At 38.8% G+C, this 16,026-nt stretch overlaps 1 protein-coding gene across 9 annotated transcripts in view; it reads right to left on the reverse strand.

Moving 5' to 3' along the window:
• Window positions 1–13,112, reverse strand: part of LOC136758451 (endophilin-B2) — a 64,585-nt gene extending 51,473 nt beyond the window's left edge. For all 9 annotated transcript variants that reach the window (XM_066712830.1, XM_066712829.1, XM_066712827.1 and 6 more), the window contains exon 1: window positions 12,920–13,112. In XM_066712830.1, coding sequence (XP_066568927.1) covers window positions 12,920–12,982 — 63 coding nt within the window. In that variant the 5' untranslated portion in view covers window positions 12,983–13,112. The remainder of the gene's footprint in view (window positions 1–12,919) is intronic.
• Between the last annotated feature and the right edge of the window lie 2,914 nt (window positions 13,113–16,026).

The raw sequence follows: 16,026 nt of genomic DNA on the forward strand, positions 1-16,026 counted from the left end.
TTAAAAATATAAAATATAGGGTACACCGGTCTGTCTCCGTCTCTGTCTCTCTCTTCCACATAGGAAGAAAGAAAAAAAATATATATTATATTATATATAATATAGCCTACATACAGGCCTATATGTCCTTCACATTTGGAATCATCATTAATCAATTATGCTCAATGCTACAAACAATGCATTTACCAAGAAGAAATAAAGCTTAAGACAGCTTAAACCACTGAAATGTGGTTTGTCAGGTAAACTCCAACTAAATATTCTACACCCTAAACATTTCCAATATTTGAACAAATTCTTTTTAATAAATGGGAGTTCCTAAAAAATTATTCTCTGTGATTATAATACACTACGCAAGCCTTAAAGTGGGAATCAGAATTCATACCAGTACCTAAAAAACACTTAGGCTATAAATGGTTTCAAAACTTGTATAAAACCTTTTAAATGAAGCTTAACAAACTGTTTGCTCTACTATATAGCACACAACTGAGTGGTGCCTGTGCATTTTAATACTTGGATGTAAAAGTGAACACATTAATAATAATTTGTAATGCCAATGTTAGAAGACAGCATGTCAACATGCTTTTCTAGGGACAGACATCAACAGGGTCCAATTCGTGTTTATTATCAGAGTTCAGTGAGCAACAAGTTGGGTCTATATGTAATATTCAGCAAAGCAAATCAACTTGATTGGAAGAATATCCTTTGTAATCATGTCCACAAAGCAGTACAAGATACTTGTTTGGTTTTTGCCACTTGTATATGTGGATTATGAAGTATTTGAAATGCATAATTTACTCATTTGGTTTTTTAATTCATTTTTAATTTAGGGTGACTTACAAGATTCATAATATAATACTTAAAACTTTACACCATTACAAAAGTTAAAATATAAATGTTATAAGTAGTAATATTGGAGTACAGTAAAATTAAACACTTACAATGTGAGCAGACATTACCAGCAGTAGACCTACATAGTGTGAAGTGGCTCCTCACTTTCAATCACTTGTGCGTTGCTATTGGTCATAATGGATAACTATTTTTAACTCCCTTCACCCTCAATATTGTGCAACCTTTTGTGTTTTTATTGAATATTTGCTCTCGCCCCTTATACTGACTAACAAAATGCTAAATAAGGCATAATGTCTGAAGAGCTGACAAGATGGAAAAAAACTGAATGAAAGTCAGGAAATGAACTGGCCTCCTGCCCCACAAATAAGAAAAAAGAGCCGGTCAAATAGTTTTTTTTTCAAGTAGACACTGTGCTTCTGCAATGTGGCATGGTGGCTCAGGGGTAATTGCCTGATCCTCACATGGTAATCTTACTTAAAAGGCAAGGAGTTGCAAACTGTGCCAGTCATAAACACTCTGCTTCAACACTGCCCGCCTTGTGGCACTCTGGAGCACTAAATCTTTCAGTGTTTCAACCTCTCTAGGATCCCAGCACACAAATCCTCTAAATGTCCTCCCCAGGAGCGGCCAATCCCCCCCGCCTTGTAAATTTCAAACTCAGAAGCAGATCTTCATTTTTAATTAAGGCAATCAATAATAAAGTCATTGCAATTGAACTCAACAACCATTTTGTTTGTCTCTCAACATGATGGCGACGAAGGCAACTGTTGACAGCAGTTTCCTCAGCAAAATAAATGTTAAGACGCTGCCAGAGTGGATCCTCTGAGGTGGACATACAATTGTACAAACAGTTGTAATTGGGCATTTGAACATGTTTTACTTTTTTTTTTTATGTTAACATATATTGCATGCATTCTTTAGTTTGATTTAGTGCTACTCAAATAATCCAAGGTAATCAGTTGCCTAAATAAAAAAGAGTAACTGTACAATTCTTTTGAGTTCCACCAAGTTATATACTGAAGTTACCACAAGTTACTTTTAACAATAGGGTAAGAAAATGTAAATCCCTAATCAGAACACAAACATTAAGTTATAACATAATATGAATACATTAAGTTTACTAACAATTATATGTTCTAGTTAAGTCAACATATTGAGTTTTAATTGGTGAAATAATTGAGTTCATCATCATACTGTTATTAAGTATCATTTCATTAATCTTGAAAGTTATATTTACTAAGAATTGTAAGTACTGTGTACCTTTCGATTTTAAGTTTCATTACTCAAAAAGTCAGATGCAATCAGTTGCCTCAAACCTTCTGCTTTATTTGTTAGAGTGTAGTGCAAGATGATCTTACGTTTAGACATTTCTCTCTCTCTATGTATATGGATATATCTATCGATGTATATAGATATCTAGATATAAATCTAGATATCTGTATCTATATCTATCTATATATATATATCCGTGTAGCTTTAGATTACATGTTAGCTGCCCAAGGAGGTACATATGCCCTCATAGTTAAGGAGTGTTGTACATACATACCCGATTCTTCTGAACATATCTATGATTTGGCTGATCACATACGTAAAGCGAGTAACCAATTACGGGACACCAACTCCTCCACAGGAGGATGGTGGTCCTGGTTAACAAATCTGGGTGGCGGCGTTATGCAGTTGGTCGTGTATGCGCTGGTCTTCTTCATTTGTATCTATCTGGCTTTACAACTCATTCATTCAAAAAGGCCTCTGATGCTCTTTTCCATGTCTCCTCCGCAAGCACCTTTCCTACCTCTGTCTTGCCCGCTGGTAGAACTGGCAGGCTGAGGGAGATGGATACTTTTCTGTAATAAATTATATATACATTATATATCTGGTGTCACATCCCAACCATACTTAAGCGCAATTATATTTAAGGTTGTGGTGTTGTGGCCAGATTATTCTATGTTTCGGCTTACTCTCGCTTTGCCGACAGGAGAGACTGAAGAGGCCCCAAATACCTGACCCGTACATGAGGTTACGAAAGAGCACATAAGGAGACCAGCTTCTACCAGTGTGTACCAGATGCATCATACAAATTTAGTACAGAACATACGTGTTTTTTTTTTTTTTTCTCACCTCACCCTCTCCTACTACCCTTCCCAGACCGTCCGTGGCCAGGAGACAGACAGCCAGACAAACAACCAACAGTGTACACAAAGTGTATACAAACAGTGAAATCAACAGGTGGACAATTAGACAGACAGACAGACGGACCAATGACACCTCGACAAACTAAGATATAAACATAAAATTGTGCGCATATAGGAGACCAGTTGGGATGTATAACTCATGAGCAAGCATAATAAAAAAACACAAACACAAAAATAAATAAATAATTTTTTAACAGACCGTTTGGGGTTGTGTGTGTGTGTGTGTGCATGAAGCATTAGTTAAAATGGAATGGAAAAAATGGAGAAGATGAAACTTGGGCACAATAAGTCCTGGTTATTTCCTGGTTATTGTTGGTGGTGAATTTTTTTGTCCTGTGGAATATAATCTGTGAGCAGGTTTAGCCGTTGTATGATGCTAAGTTTGTGTCTGCTTTACCAGTTCTAGTCTTCTGGGCAATAGTTAACGCTATGAGAGCTTGAGTGGGGTTTTGTTCAGGGAGGTTGAGTGTGGATGGAGAGAGCGGGAGGCTGCAGCCCAAAAGAGAGGATGTTTTGTTCATCACTTCTTGCCAGCAGTGTTGAGTCGGTGGACAGAGCCAAAAGCCATGACAGTAATGTCAGGGGTGTTCAGCATACAGTGTGAACAAGTTTCAGACTCTGTGAAGCCCATTGTAAACATTTTGTGATGGGTAATGTGCATTATGTGAATGACTTTGTATTGCATCAGTTGTGTGAGGGTGTTATTACACATTGTGCATATATTCTTGCAGATTTGCATCCAGAAGCTGGTATCAGTGAGGACTGCTAAATCTTTTTCCCAGTCACCAATTGGAAGTGATATTGACGAGTCGTTTTTGGATAAGAGATTGTATAATTTTGATAATGGTTTCTTGGAGAGGGTTAAATTGTCAATTGTTTCCATAAAAGGGGGGGTTGTAGATTGTTATTGATTAGATTCATTTTTGATTCAATAGGATTTTGTAAATTGGAAATATTGTTCTTTACCGAGAACAAACTTCTGTTCCAAATTATTATTATTATTATTATTATTATTTTCAACTATATGATGTAAACATGCGATACCTTTCCTTTTCCAAGTGCTGAAGACTATTGGCCTTTTATTAATCAGGAGGTCAGGATCAGACCATATTGGGGTGAATTTGCAGGGTGTCATGGTAGAGAGCCTCTATATTGTCAAGTTTTAGTTCTATCAATTACATTTTCAAGTCCCTCAAATCAGGACCTTACAGCTGATACCAAACCAGCCAGGTGTTCTCTCTCGGTGATATTAAATTCAGTTTTCTTGGAATCCCAGGGGGGTGGTCTGATGCCCATGTCAGTACAGGATCAATTAGGATGCGTGAATAATTCTCTCACCAAATGTTAATGTTGCATTGTATGTGAAATAGAAATGGCCCAGTCGTTGGTGTTGCTAATGTTCCTTCTTTTAAGACTAAACTTATTCATGTTTTGGTTCTGAGGTAGAATTACTTAAGTGTCATTAAGTTAATTTTAAGTTTCCTTTTATGGTTTGTTATCAACCCGAGGGAGAAGCGGGTAACACTTCTGTTACCAGCATGTATTTGTATTTGGGTGTGTTGCCCTGGTCTATGGAATATATAAAGTGCCTTGAATGTTGAGTTTCACAAAATGAATCTTCAGCTGCAATGTGGTGCTGGTGTCTGTGGAGACAAAGCATGGCAGCCCATGTCTCAGTGGGGGAGCTCCAGCATGGACTGCCATGATTTGGTGAGCACAGGCATTTCGTAAACACAGAACCTGAAAGTGGTCTCTTTCAGTCCTTTACCACAAGCCTACATTTCTCAGTGAGGAAGGTATGTGAATTGGTGTATATAATTTGCCAAAATAAGGTCGTATGATTTACACTACCTTTGAAGACGGTTTGGTCGGGCTGGATAAGCAGCGGAGCAGGGAATAAAATTAAGACCCGCCACCCGCCAAATGCGGGTATATTTAGCCCGTGGTGGGTTAATCTGTCAATTTTACCAGCCACTTTGGCGGGTAGCCAACAAGTGTACGGGAACTCAACTTTCAGTTTCTGATGTATGATCAAAATATAATAAGATTCTTCAGTCCAGCAATGAAGCAGAAGTAAGGACTTTGAATTACTTTTCAGTCATAATTAACGACTTTTTAATTACCTGGATCAAAGTGTTTCAGAATTATAATATGACAGAAAAGGAAAGAGGAGCAACAAACACATGAATACACACACAGCCAGCTATTGCCATTTATTCTGTAATCGCTGTAACGAGCGCACAGTTATGTTTCCGAACGCAGAGCCGCAGTCTGAGTGTGGTTTGGAGAGGAAAAGTCAATCGTTCAGTCAAGTAGATTGTATATATACAGCCAGCAAGACAGGTCTTATACATTTTGTATTTCACTGTTGTGACCGGAAAACATTGCCACAAGGACACTAATGTTAAGGCATTTTCATTGCAGCTCACATTGCTAAACTGGCAATTGAATGAAAATGTATAAAAAATTAAAAAGAAAAACATATTGGTCGGTCAATTACTGCTGTAATTGCAAAATATTCCTTTATAAACAAATAGTCACAACCTTTATAGTTAATTTGAAATTGTGACAATAAACAGTCGTGATAATGTGGAGACAATAATACAAGAGTCTGACACGGGGTGCGTGAGAGTTGACAAGTCTGCTGTTATTATGCCATTTCCATAAGTCTTCTAATGTATCCATACATACTTATTTAAAAAGTTGTGTTAGATAAGTATTCATCAATTGCATTGATTACAACATTACTTTATGGGGAAACTATTTGCGATGGAGACGTGCATTTTTGCTGTGTAGCAGATATTCTGCTGAAGAGAAACTGACCAATGGAAAGGACATCACTGTCTGTCATCATTCCTAGAGATTATATATTTTTTACACAACCACAGACCGTGACTCTATGAATATCTAGGAAATCCAATGAAATCCTCTTAATGACGTGCAGAAACCCAGAGAAGGGAGTAGCAGTGAAGAGGAAGAGGAGTATGAAGAGCAATAATGTGTCACCATATAACACCCCTTCTCATGTGTTAGTTTAGTGTTTACAGATCCCCATTAGCTGCCATGTTATTGTATATGTGATTGATTCATTTGAAAATGATGCTCCCACACACGGTCTCTACTAGCAAGTGTTACAATTCAATAGAATGCAATGTTTTGATCAAAGACCTTATAACACTTGCAAGTAGAGACACTTTCTATCCAGATCCTTTTCAGTCATATGCAACTGTCTAGTCTATACAGGTGTGCAATTAGCTTTTTTATAGTGATTCATTACCTGAATAAATGCCACGTTTTAACATGTTCACCACACATTTACACACCCTCATAGATTTCTGGTGATGTCTGCCTTTGGCTGGTAAAAATACCAAGTGGCTAGTAAGTTTTTTCCTTCCATCAGGCTAGTGGCCAAAAAAGTAAAAATTTATCCCATTGACTATGACTATATTAGGTTGTTTGGTTGTTTCATGTTCGATTTGATGGCTCTTTTTTAGTCTCCTTCATTCTTCATGACATTCAAGCATTTGATGGATTTAGTGCAGTTGGAAAAAAATACAGTTCATTATTTAATTTGGCCGTAGCAGAGCTGGAGCAGCAGCTATGGTTAGAAAATGCCCCCCACCCCCCGTCAACAAAGCAAATGGTCAATGTTTTCAAACATTAAAGAACATAAAAATAAAAAAAATAAAAGGAGAAAATAAGCCTCTGGGGGGTTCACAGTTTAAATTCTGGGTCTAATGGCACCCTCCCCTCTCTCATCTCAATAATTCTGAATTTTTAACTGTTAATAAATAAATAGTGAATAAAACTGTACTAAAGCAGAGGAGATACAGACAATTGAAACATGGTGCCCAGACATTAGGGTGTTTACCACAGAGCAAACAGAAAGCACAAAGGACTGATGCATTTCCAGCTGACAACACAGACCCCCAATAATAATGTACAGGAGGCCAGGTTGTGTAACAAGCCGAGAACAGTCAGATGTGTCATGGTTCAGACTCAAACAAGTGGTGTCAAGAACATAGGGCTCAACAGGCTCCCAGCATGATGGCTTTAATGCTATTACAGCAGCATTTAGCAAATTCTCAAATATAGCCTGAATTCTGTCAATTTAGCAAGCACAATGTGAAGAATATTGATTTTTCAAATGTATAAATGTAATAGTATTTGCGATATATTTACTGTAACGGAGAGATGAACAGTGCAGCAGAAAAAATATCATCACACAGTCAGAAATCTGGCATGATTTGAAAATAAATAAAATGTACAGCTGGAGGAAGGGTTTAAATTGAATGAGTTTTAAATCATGATCTTCTAAAGTGGCGTTAACTGTCAGTGTGCCGTGTCAAGTCCCCTCGTCTCGCTCGTTACATTCTATTAGCAGGGTAGGGTGTCATCTACTGCCAAGGCAACGCTGTCAGGTGGTGTAAAGACAATAAACACATTAACTTCACTTTTCAATTTTCAGCCACTTGCACCTGATAGTTACTGAAAATAATTACCTCAAGCCGAGAATCTGGGCTTCCTAAAAAGGTTCTCTATTTATATTTTGTATCCCTTTTAAACACAAACAAAGCAGCTATTTAAATGAACCAGTGATAAATGTAATAAACCGCAATAAATACAGTTAATATAAAATGACTTTCACCACCGCTGTATTAAAATCGGATTACAGGCACAGCTTATATCAGAAAGAAAGTATATAAGTAAACAGTTCTGTTGGTGCACAAGCACCACACAGTGAGGCATTAACCTGCAGTACTTCTGACAGGCCGAGTCAGAAAGCCTTAACAAGTGACAACTGTACTATGGCAACTCAAAACTCAAATCAAAAGCTGTGCCCATTTTGCCACATTGCAGGGAGAACCATCACAGCTCTCCCGGACAGAACAACAGAAGTAGTCGTTAAGCAGAAATGTGCTGAAACTCTTGCCAAATTCAAGCCTGTCCCACCCCAGCAGAGTGCCGGCCATGGCAAGCTATCCGGTGTGTAACCCCAGCCATGGTACAGCTCTCGCATCTTTTATTTTATTTTGTAGTTTTTAAATCAGAAACCGTTTTATTTATTATTTAGTCTGGGATACATATGTGAGGTGTAAACAACTCTGACCACAGTGCAGCAGGTTTTCTAGTCTCTCCAAACTGCCAACACCTTAAGATCTGGGAAATGTGAAACTGGTCCAGATAAGCCAATAATTCAGTGCGTTTGTAGCTGCAGCTCACAGAATAATCAGTTATGTATTTGCATTCATTAAATCTTTCAAATCTTTTACCATAGAAACCACCTTCAAACTACTGCAGCCCACCAAGTATTTTGTGGAGCTAGTGAGCTACTTAAATAAAGATTGATTTTTAATTGCATAAAAGAGAAGATCAGAAAGAATATCAGGCAAAAGCAAATAGCAGCATTAACCGTGGATATTCATTAAATGAATGAGGACTGCGTTGAATTCAGTAGAACTCGGAAGGAATGAAACCTTGAACACAGTGCGGTCCTCCAGTACTGGAGTACTCTGCCCTCAATAAAGAGCAAGATTATTTTTCCTTCTTATCATAGCTCAAATAAATGTAATGCTTAATTAAAAAAAAAAACACTTAAAAGCACTGGACTGGATTTCAGGCTGTGTCCCATAGGCTGGACGAGGCGGACTTGAAACCAACCGATGCCCTTACCAGCAGGTAAGCCAGTTGGAGAAAATTCAGTTTGACAAGCAACTCCTGAGGGTGGTAAGCAGCCAGCGAGTTCAAGGCATCGGTCATTCCACCGGCACCAATTCTCCCACCGGTGTGACAGAAGGAATATAGGCCTTCTCGGCTTGCAGTGCAAAAAGTGGCCGATGTTTTTTATTGCATTTGTATTGGAGGATGTGTGGTGAGGTTCGTCTCTCCTGAAGCAGCACAGAAGTCACAGCTGTGAGACAAATTCAGTAATAGGCATCTCCTAATTGGGGCCTAAAAAGGTGGGGAAATAATTCAGGTTTCTATTTTTCTCAAATTAATGAAAACTTATATAAATAGGAACAAAACTAAATTAATTAGAATATATACAATGCTATAGTACACTATGTATTGGCATATCCAAGGGATATCTTGAGCTGTAGATCGACTGATCTGATCAGCAAGCTTGCCAACGTTTAGATTAATAATTGAAAAATCTTTCCGAGTTTCGCCATCCTATTCCAGCTGTGTGTTCATGTCGGTTATGTAATTCACAGACATTTTTAAATAAATGTCTAGTTTAACTGAATAATTATTTCATTTCAGTTTAAACAGTTTCTCAGCCTCCAGGATTATCAAGCGGTTGCGGTTTTGTAAAAAAAATTTTTTTTTTTCCCATTCCTAGTAAAATACTAAAAATAAAATGTAAATGGAGTCTATGCGCGACCTATCAAGGCAAGAATGTTCTACAGTAGCTGGTTTGCCAATAATCATGAGGTCATTGATCTTATCGGCCAATCCAATGTATTCTGTCCCTACTCTTCAGTCTTTGTTGCATTTGAGAAAGCATTCTGGGGTCAGTCAAATCCCTGCATCCATTGCTCAGAACCAAACCATAACGGAGTGTAATTTACTGAGATTTCCATACAGTCATTGTTCCAAGTCGGTCCTTTTTCATGTAAAGCTGCTACACCAGGCTTGGGTGAAATGCTGATCAAAAGGTTTACAACACAGGAGAGCATTTGTTTCTAGAAAAGAGACGATAATTGACACAGCTCCATACTGGAATATTTAAATTCTCTGTGCCATTCGTTCTTGTCTGAACCAGTCAAAAATACTAAAGTTCAGGACACTGATATTACGTCAGATAACATGATCATTTTTAATATAAAAGCATCAATATTCTGTGAATCATAGGGGTTCTACAAAGCATAGTCTGTGGTGCAGAGTTGTATAAGTCTCTTTAGTTGGCAAGTATGATAACACTGTTGCAGTTTAAACTATAAACATAAGCATCTCTCTCTCCGAAATACTGTAGCTCTCAATGACAGTTCCATCAACAACAACAAAATCTAAATCTCACACAAAACTTGTATGTTCTGAATGACTATGACATCATACTGATCACAGATCTTAGCCTGGCACACAAAACCCACAAAGACAGTGATATAGTGTCCCTGCTTGCCATCTGAAGCTGGCACAGTCAATAATCGGACAATAAATTATACCATTTAGGGCAATGCAGTGGCAGTCAGCATGTCACATTAGGCTACTGGTAATTCATCTTCATTCAGTTAATTCTATAAACTACCGGTAAGATACAACATACTACCAGATATGCCAGGCGTTTCTGATGTTGGAATGGTTTCTCTTTTAGCTTTGGCTTTTATTTTTGTGCACAAGTACTGGGTCAATATTTTCAGCAGCTCATCAGCAGTATTTTTATCTAGAAGGAAATAAGTCATGATCTAAAAACCTCTGGTAACTTGGATAAAGCAGTGTTGTCATGTGATCAGAGCTCATAGTAATGCAATTAAGTCTTAGGATTCATAGAAGATGTTAATTAAAAAAAAAAAAAAAAAAAAAAAAAAAGACCAAAATAATCAAGTCATTACATCATTCGTATGGTCACTACCAGGTCTGAAGGATTAAAAACGATTCTGATCGGTTCTCCTGTGTCAAGAAAATGAGGTTCGGGAAATACAAATCTGCCAAGCTGTACTCTACTTAAATCTGACGACTCTTTCCCTTTGATTGCATTTGCGGTTTCCCATCAGATTAGTATAACTGACCAGCATTCACAATGCACTTCCTGTTATTTTCACAAGTGAAATGGCTTATAAGGACAATTCCTTAGTCAGGCTAAAACCTATGAAAGGACTATCTGTCCCTGGACTTAAGGAGAAAAGGGGCATTCTGGTCTGTTATCCATAGCCTCAATATAGCAATTCATCCAACTTTTTGGGTCTAAAAGACTTAATTCCAGGACAAAAGTAACTGATTAAGAGATAATAAAACCCAGAGCACTGGAGCTCTCCAGGAACAGAGCTGACAACTCCTGCTCAGCACAGTGAAGGAAACTTTTAGATGACTGATGTCTTTCTAGAAAGCATAATGATCACTTACTCCCAAATGCAACTCCCAAGACTCAGCCTAATGCTCACCTGCATTTTTCCATTCCTTAGGACAGAACAAATTGCAGGCCGAGTCATTAAACTGGAATCTACAGGTAATGCAGCCAGAAGAAATTTACCAATTTCAGCTAATCAAGGTCACATTTGCTCTTTGAAATCAACTGTCCAGCGACCTCTTTTAGCAGGAGAAAAAAAAAATCTAATCAGACACAGAATAGAGCCCAAAAACCCTAAAATACTAGATTACCCATGTTGAAGAGATCAGTCTATGGAACAAATCAGACTTCTTTAAACTGATGTCCATATTAACAGAGCTGGAGATGAGTAATATTTTTAACAACACGGTAAGGGACTACACTAACTTAACAGACCGTTCACTAACAAACCATCCAGATATATAATCATATTTTCCAGTGTTTAGGTATAGGTACACTTTTTTCCCCACCAAACAGTCAATTTTAAAATGCTTCTTAGTTTTTCCTCTAATTTATTGTTAATTATGTATTTCTGTTGATATTTTGCACACCATAGATGGAAAGGGCACAGGCTCTCAGGTACCTTACAAGTATGTGCAGTATGCAGACTATCCTGTTTTACCACAGGCGCTGTTCCAGCCCAACAAGAACTCCCCTCAAAAAAATTGTATTCATGACAATGTAATTTCTCAGGATAAAAACAGGATAAAACAATTTAAACTTGTTGAAGTTAAACCTACTGCAAGCCACATATCCTTTGTCTACCCTTTTGTTCGTGGCATGTTGGTAAAATGCTACAGTACCTTCCCAATTCCCAGCAGACCAGTTCCCATTCATACTCACTAATACTCAGACCATGATGGAAATGGCAACAGATTTACAAAATACAAGCCATTGTGATCAAAGTTACCCAGTCGTTACAGATCCCATACACAATACAGGCGCCTGCATTAAACAGTCGGTGTAAACTGTGACATAATGCATGGCATGACAATATTATAATCGATGTATGCGGTGTTTATTTGTTCACATCAAAAGACTAACGATGTGCTGTATTAATAACACTTCTGAAACATTGTGGGTGTCATATTTTCAAATAACATGCAAAACCTTTCGAAACAAAAGTCAAAATCTTTCAGGAAAATGTATGTTTAATTCAAGCACAACCCTTCGTCACTTGAGAAGGTCTCTACTGTATCAGCGGGGGGCAAGTGAAAAGCTACCCAACATGCTGTAAAGAAACGATTTTTCAGCTTTAAATACGACTTGTATAGTGTATGATGTTGTATATTGCATTGATGGAGAGTGTCCGTTACACCTAAATAAACGCAGAAACCGACACAAACCCCCGGAGTGCGCCTTCAACTGCGTAGCTGGCGTTCGAGTTGCGCAGATGTCCGCATATCTGCACAATCCCAGGGACCCCATTGGTGGAGCCGCGGAAATCTGCGCTACACGAACACAACCGTACTAGTACAGGTCCACAGCGCCAGTATGGCCCACTCGTGATAAATAACGGATAGACTGAGCCGGCTTTCATCGGCTTCTGCTCGTCAACACGGCCAAGATTAAAACCCATCATAACAAAAGCCCCCCGTCACTGCCGCCTGCGTTTACAACAACAGACTAGCACCGGAGACCCGCGACAGCACGGCAGCCAAGAGCCGTCAGAAACGGGATAAAACGAGCTTTAAAATGCTGGCCTTGCAGAGATGCGGCCACAGAAAAAGGGCCCAAAACAAGCACCCCCCTTTCTTCTCGTCTCCCCGGACACACCGCCGGTGCACTGCCGCGATCAGCACAGCCGCACCGCGAAAACAACGCCTCTCACCTGCACCGCCCGGGTGAAGAAAACTCCCGCATCGGAGGCTAGTTTCTTGACATTGAAATCCATCGTGTCAGTGCATGGATGTGTGTCTTCCCCGCACCGGCGTGTCTGTGAGCAGAGCAGCTCCGAGCGCAGCGACTCCGCTCTCACAACAGCGCCGCGGCACAGCCAGAGCGGCCCCCGCTGGATGCGCGGCGTCGGGGATCGACTGCACGGCCTGGCCTTAAAGGACCACGAACCGCAATACACAGCAGGCGCGTCAATCAAGACAGCGGCGATTGAACAGCTTCTCTGAGCTCTTCGTTTTGCAGTGGACCACAGAGTATATTATAATCTGACATAGAGAGAGCTTTTCAGCACTGTAGTTGTGCTCTTTATGCTCCTGCTTACTTGTTTTACTGTGATTTCTGCTACTGTCATCTGCAGTTCATCTAACTATATTTTTAAAACACATCATCTCCTGAATTTAGTTTTTATTCTAATGCGCACAGAAGTCATGAATAATAAGACATCAAAAGATGGGTACAAATGGGATGGATTTGGACGAAAAGGCAACTATTCAAAGGAAATCTACCCATCTGAATAGAAAAGTATTTGACCAATAAATACTTCCAGTGCTCACTTATGGATCTGAAAAATGGTCACTAAATTAAAACTTGGAACAACAGGTTTCAAGGCAGTCAACTTGGAAGCCTAACAATAATGGTGAGATTTGCATTCAGCAGTGATTTGGAGGAGAAAAGTTCAGTGTCGTGGCACTGCATGTGTTTGTTCTCTCCCCTAACTCTCAGAAAAGCAACCGGGCAGCAGAAATGCACCAGGGAATTATTATTATTATTATAATTTCTTTATTAGCAGACACCCTTATCCCGGGCAACTTACAAAATGTAAGCACAATACAAAGTGCAAAAATACAGTGCAGTTCAAATTTACATAATACAGAGTAATTCAAAGCATAATACATTTTACAAATTCCAATTTACACAAGTGAATACAATATGTAAGGTCTTACATCCTGGATTGTAAAAGCAGAGTGCAGACAAGATGTTAGGTCACAGTCAAGGGCCGAGGGAAAGGTAACTAGTAACGCAAGGCAAGTAGTATGATCAAACATTGTAAAGTGCAATCTTACAGGTGAGATAATGACTAAATTACAAGTACTGTCTGATAAGATGTGTTTTGAGTAAGCGCTGGAAGGAGGTCAAGGACTCTGCTGTTTTGACTTCAGTGGGAAGGTCGTTCCACCAGGGATGAGAAGGAATGCATTTTATGTAGTCTACAGTTTGAGACTTTGATCAACAAAAACAAATGTTTATCTTGAGGCTGGCTCTGTTTAAGAATGACAAGCATTACATTATACTCACTCGGTTTTTTGTTTGTTTATTTGTTATGCAATAATAAGCAAAACATTGCTCAGAAAAATATCAAACAAGCTCAAACGACATATTATTTGCAAAATTAAAATTACATTAATGACAAATGGTGTGTGTGCTTACCAGTTCCCAGGGTATTTACCTTGCAGGAGTCTCTCACACTACGTCTTCTCTGTGAAGTCATGGTGAAAAGCTTGCATGACAATGTGGTCAGTTATAGTACTCATAGTTGAGACCAACGCAGATAATATGTTCAGTTATGTACTGGAGTCAAGAGCCAAAGTAACAGGGTAGCAGTGTTACAACTTGGAATGGAAGTCCAGTAGAAAATAAATGGGGACACTGGATAATATATAGGGAGAACACCCATTACACACATACTTTTAAATGGTCATATTGATGTCATTATGTTAATGAGACTGAGAAAAATAAAGCTTCAAATACGGCGGCAGGCTACAGGAGCCTCTCAGCTGTGTGTATGAACACAGTAGTACTGCTGGCAAGCCAGGCCATATCTGCTCAACGAGAGGCCAGATTCTTATCACTGCTTTTCCACTCAACCTTGACATAATCGGCAGGAAAACATATTTATCAAGTCACTCTCAGCAGCTATCAAGCCACTGAAGCACAACAGCTCAGAGGGATCGAGGACAATGAAACCTTATCATCATTGCAGAGGCAGGAGAAACGAGTGCTGCTGCAGCAAGATGGTTTTATTAGTTTGCAGATCCAGAGTTTCCTTTGAAAACACTGAGGATCCGCAGGCCTTGTGAGTGTACAGAAATCACCAGATGAGCTTGGTGGGGACACACTGGGACTGGACTGACACTGTGGGGTGTTTTCTGCATGAGTGCCTCATTTAGGTCCAACATGATAGGACAACCTACCAGCTACTGTGGGCTTTGTGTCTTAGTATTAAGTTACATACCTATCTCTCTGTGAAGGCTCCTCATTTAAATGATCTTTTTCTCTTTAATATTAAACATTGTGGTGGTTCATTTGAAACAATGTAATTCAGTGATTCCATTAGTTTAATGAATATTGTAAATTAAATGGCAGATCATATCAGTGATATCTTTTTCAGAGTTGAATACTGCTGCAGTCTTAGGATGACAGTAAAGAACATATTTGATTTAGGTTGAAGGGGAAACTAATTTGTATTTATTAGTGTTATGATTTATTGATTATTTTTTTCTTTTTCACTTACCTTTTGAAAGGACATATAACTTTGATTTTATAATGTAAACAATGAGCTGCTGCTGCTCAGTGTCAATTTGAATTACAGCCGTTTGAGTTCTTTCATTATCAGTTCTAGATGATCATAATCAAAGGTGTCCCAGAATTTGAATTCACATTCTTATCAAGGAACAGTTGCTTAAAAAAAAAAAAAAAGCTATAGAATACTGCTGAAAACAGCCTATTCAGAAATTAATACTAATGATAACATGCTTAGTTTGAGCTGACTGGCAACAACTTACAGTTAGGTCCATAAATATTTGGACAGTGACACAATTGTCATCATTTTGGCTCTGTATGTCACCACTGAAGGCAGAACGCCCCAAGAACAAGCAGGAACTAAAGACACTGCAGTGCAGGCCTGGCAGAGCATCACCAGGGAAGAAACCCAGCATCTGCTGATGTCTATGGGTTCCAGACTTCAGGCACTCATTGACTGCAAACAATTTGAAACAAGTATTGAAACTCACAATTTAATTCATGATTATGTTACTTTGTCCA

This window comes from Amia ocellicauda, chromosome 9 (genome assembly GCF_036373705.1).
Source record: "Amia ocellicauda isolate fAmiCal2 chromosome 9, fAmiCal2.hap1, whole genome shotgun sequence".
NCBI classification, from domain to species: domain Eukaryota; kingdom Metazoa; phylum Chordata; class Actinopteri; order Amiiformes; family Amiidae; genus Amia; species Amia ocellicauda.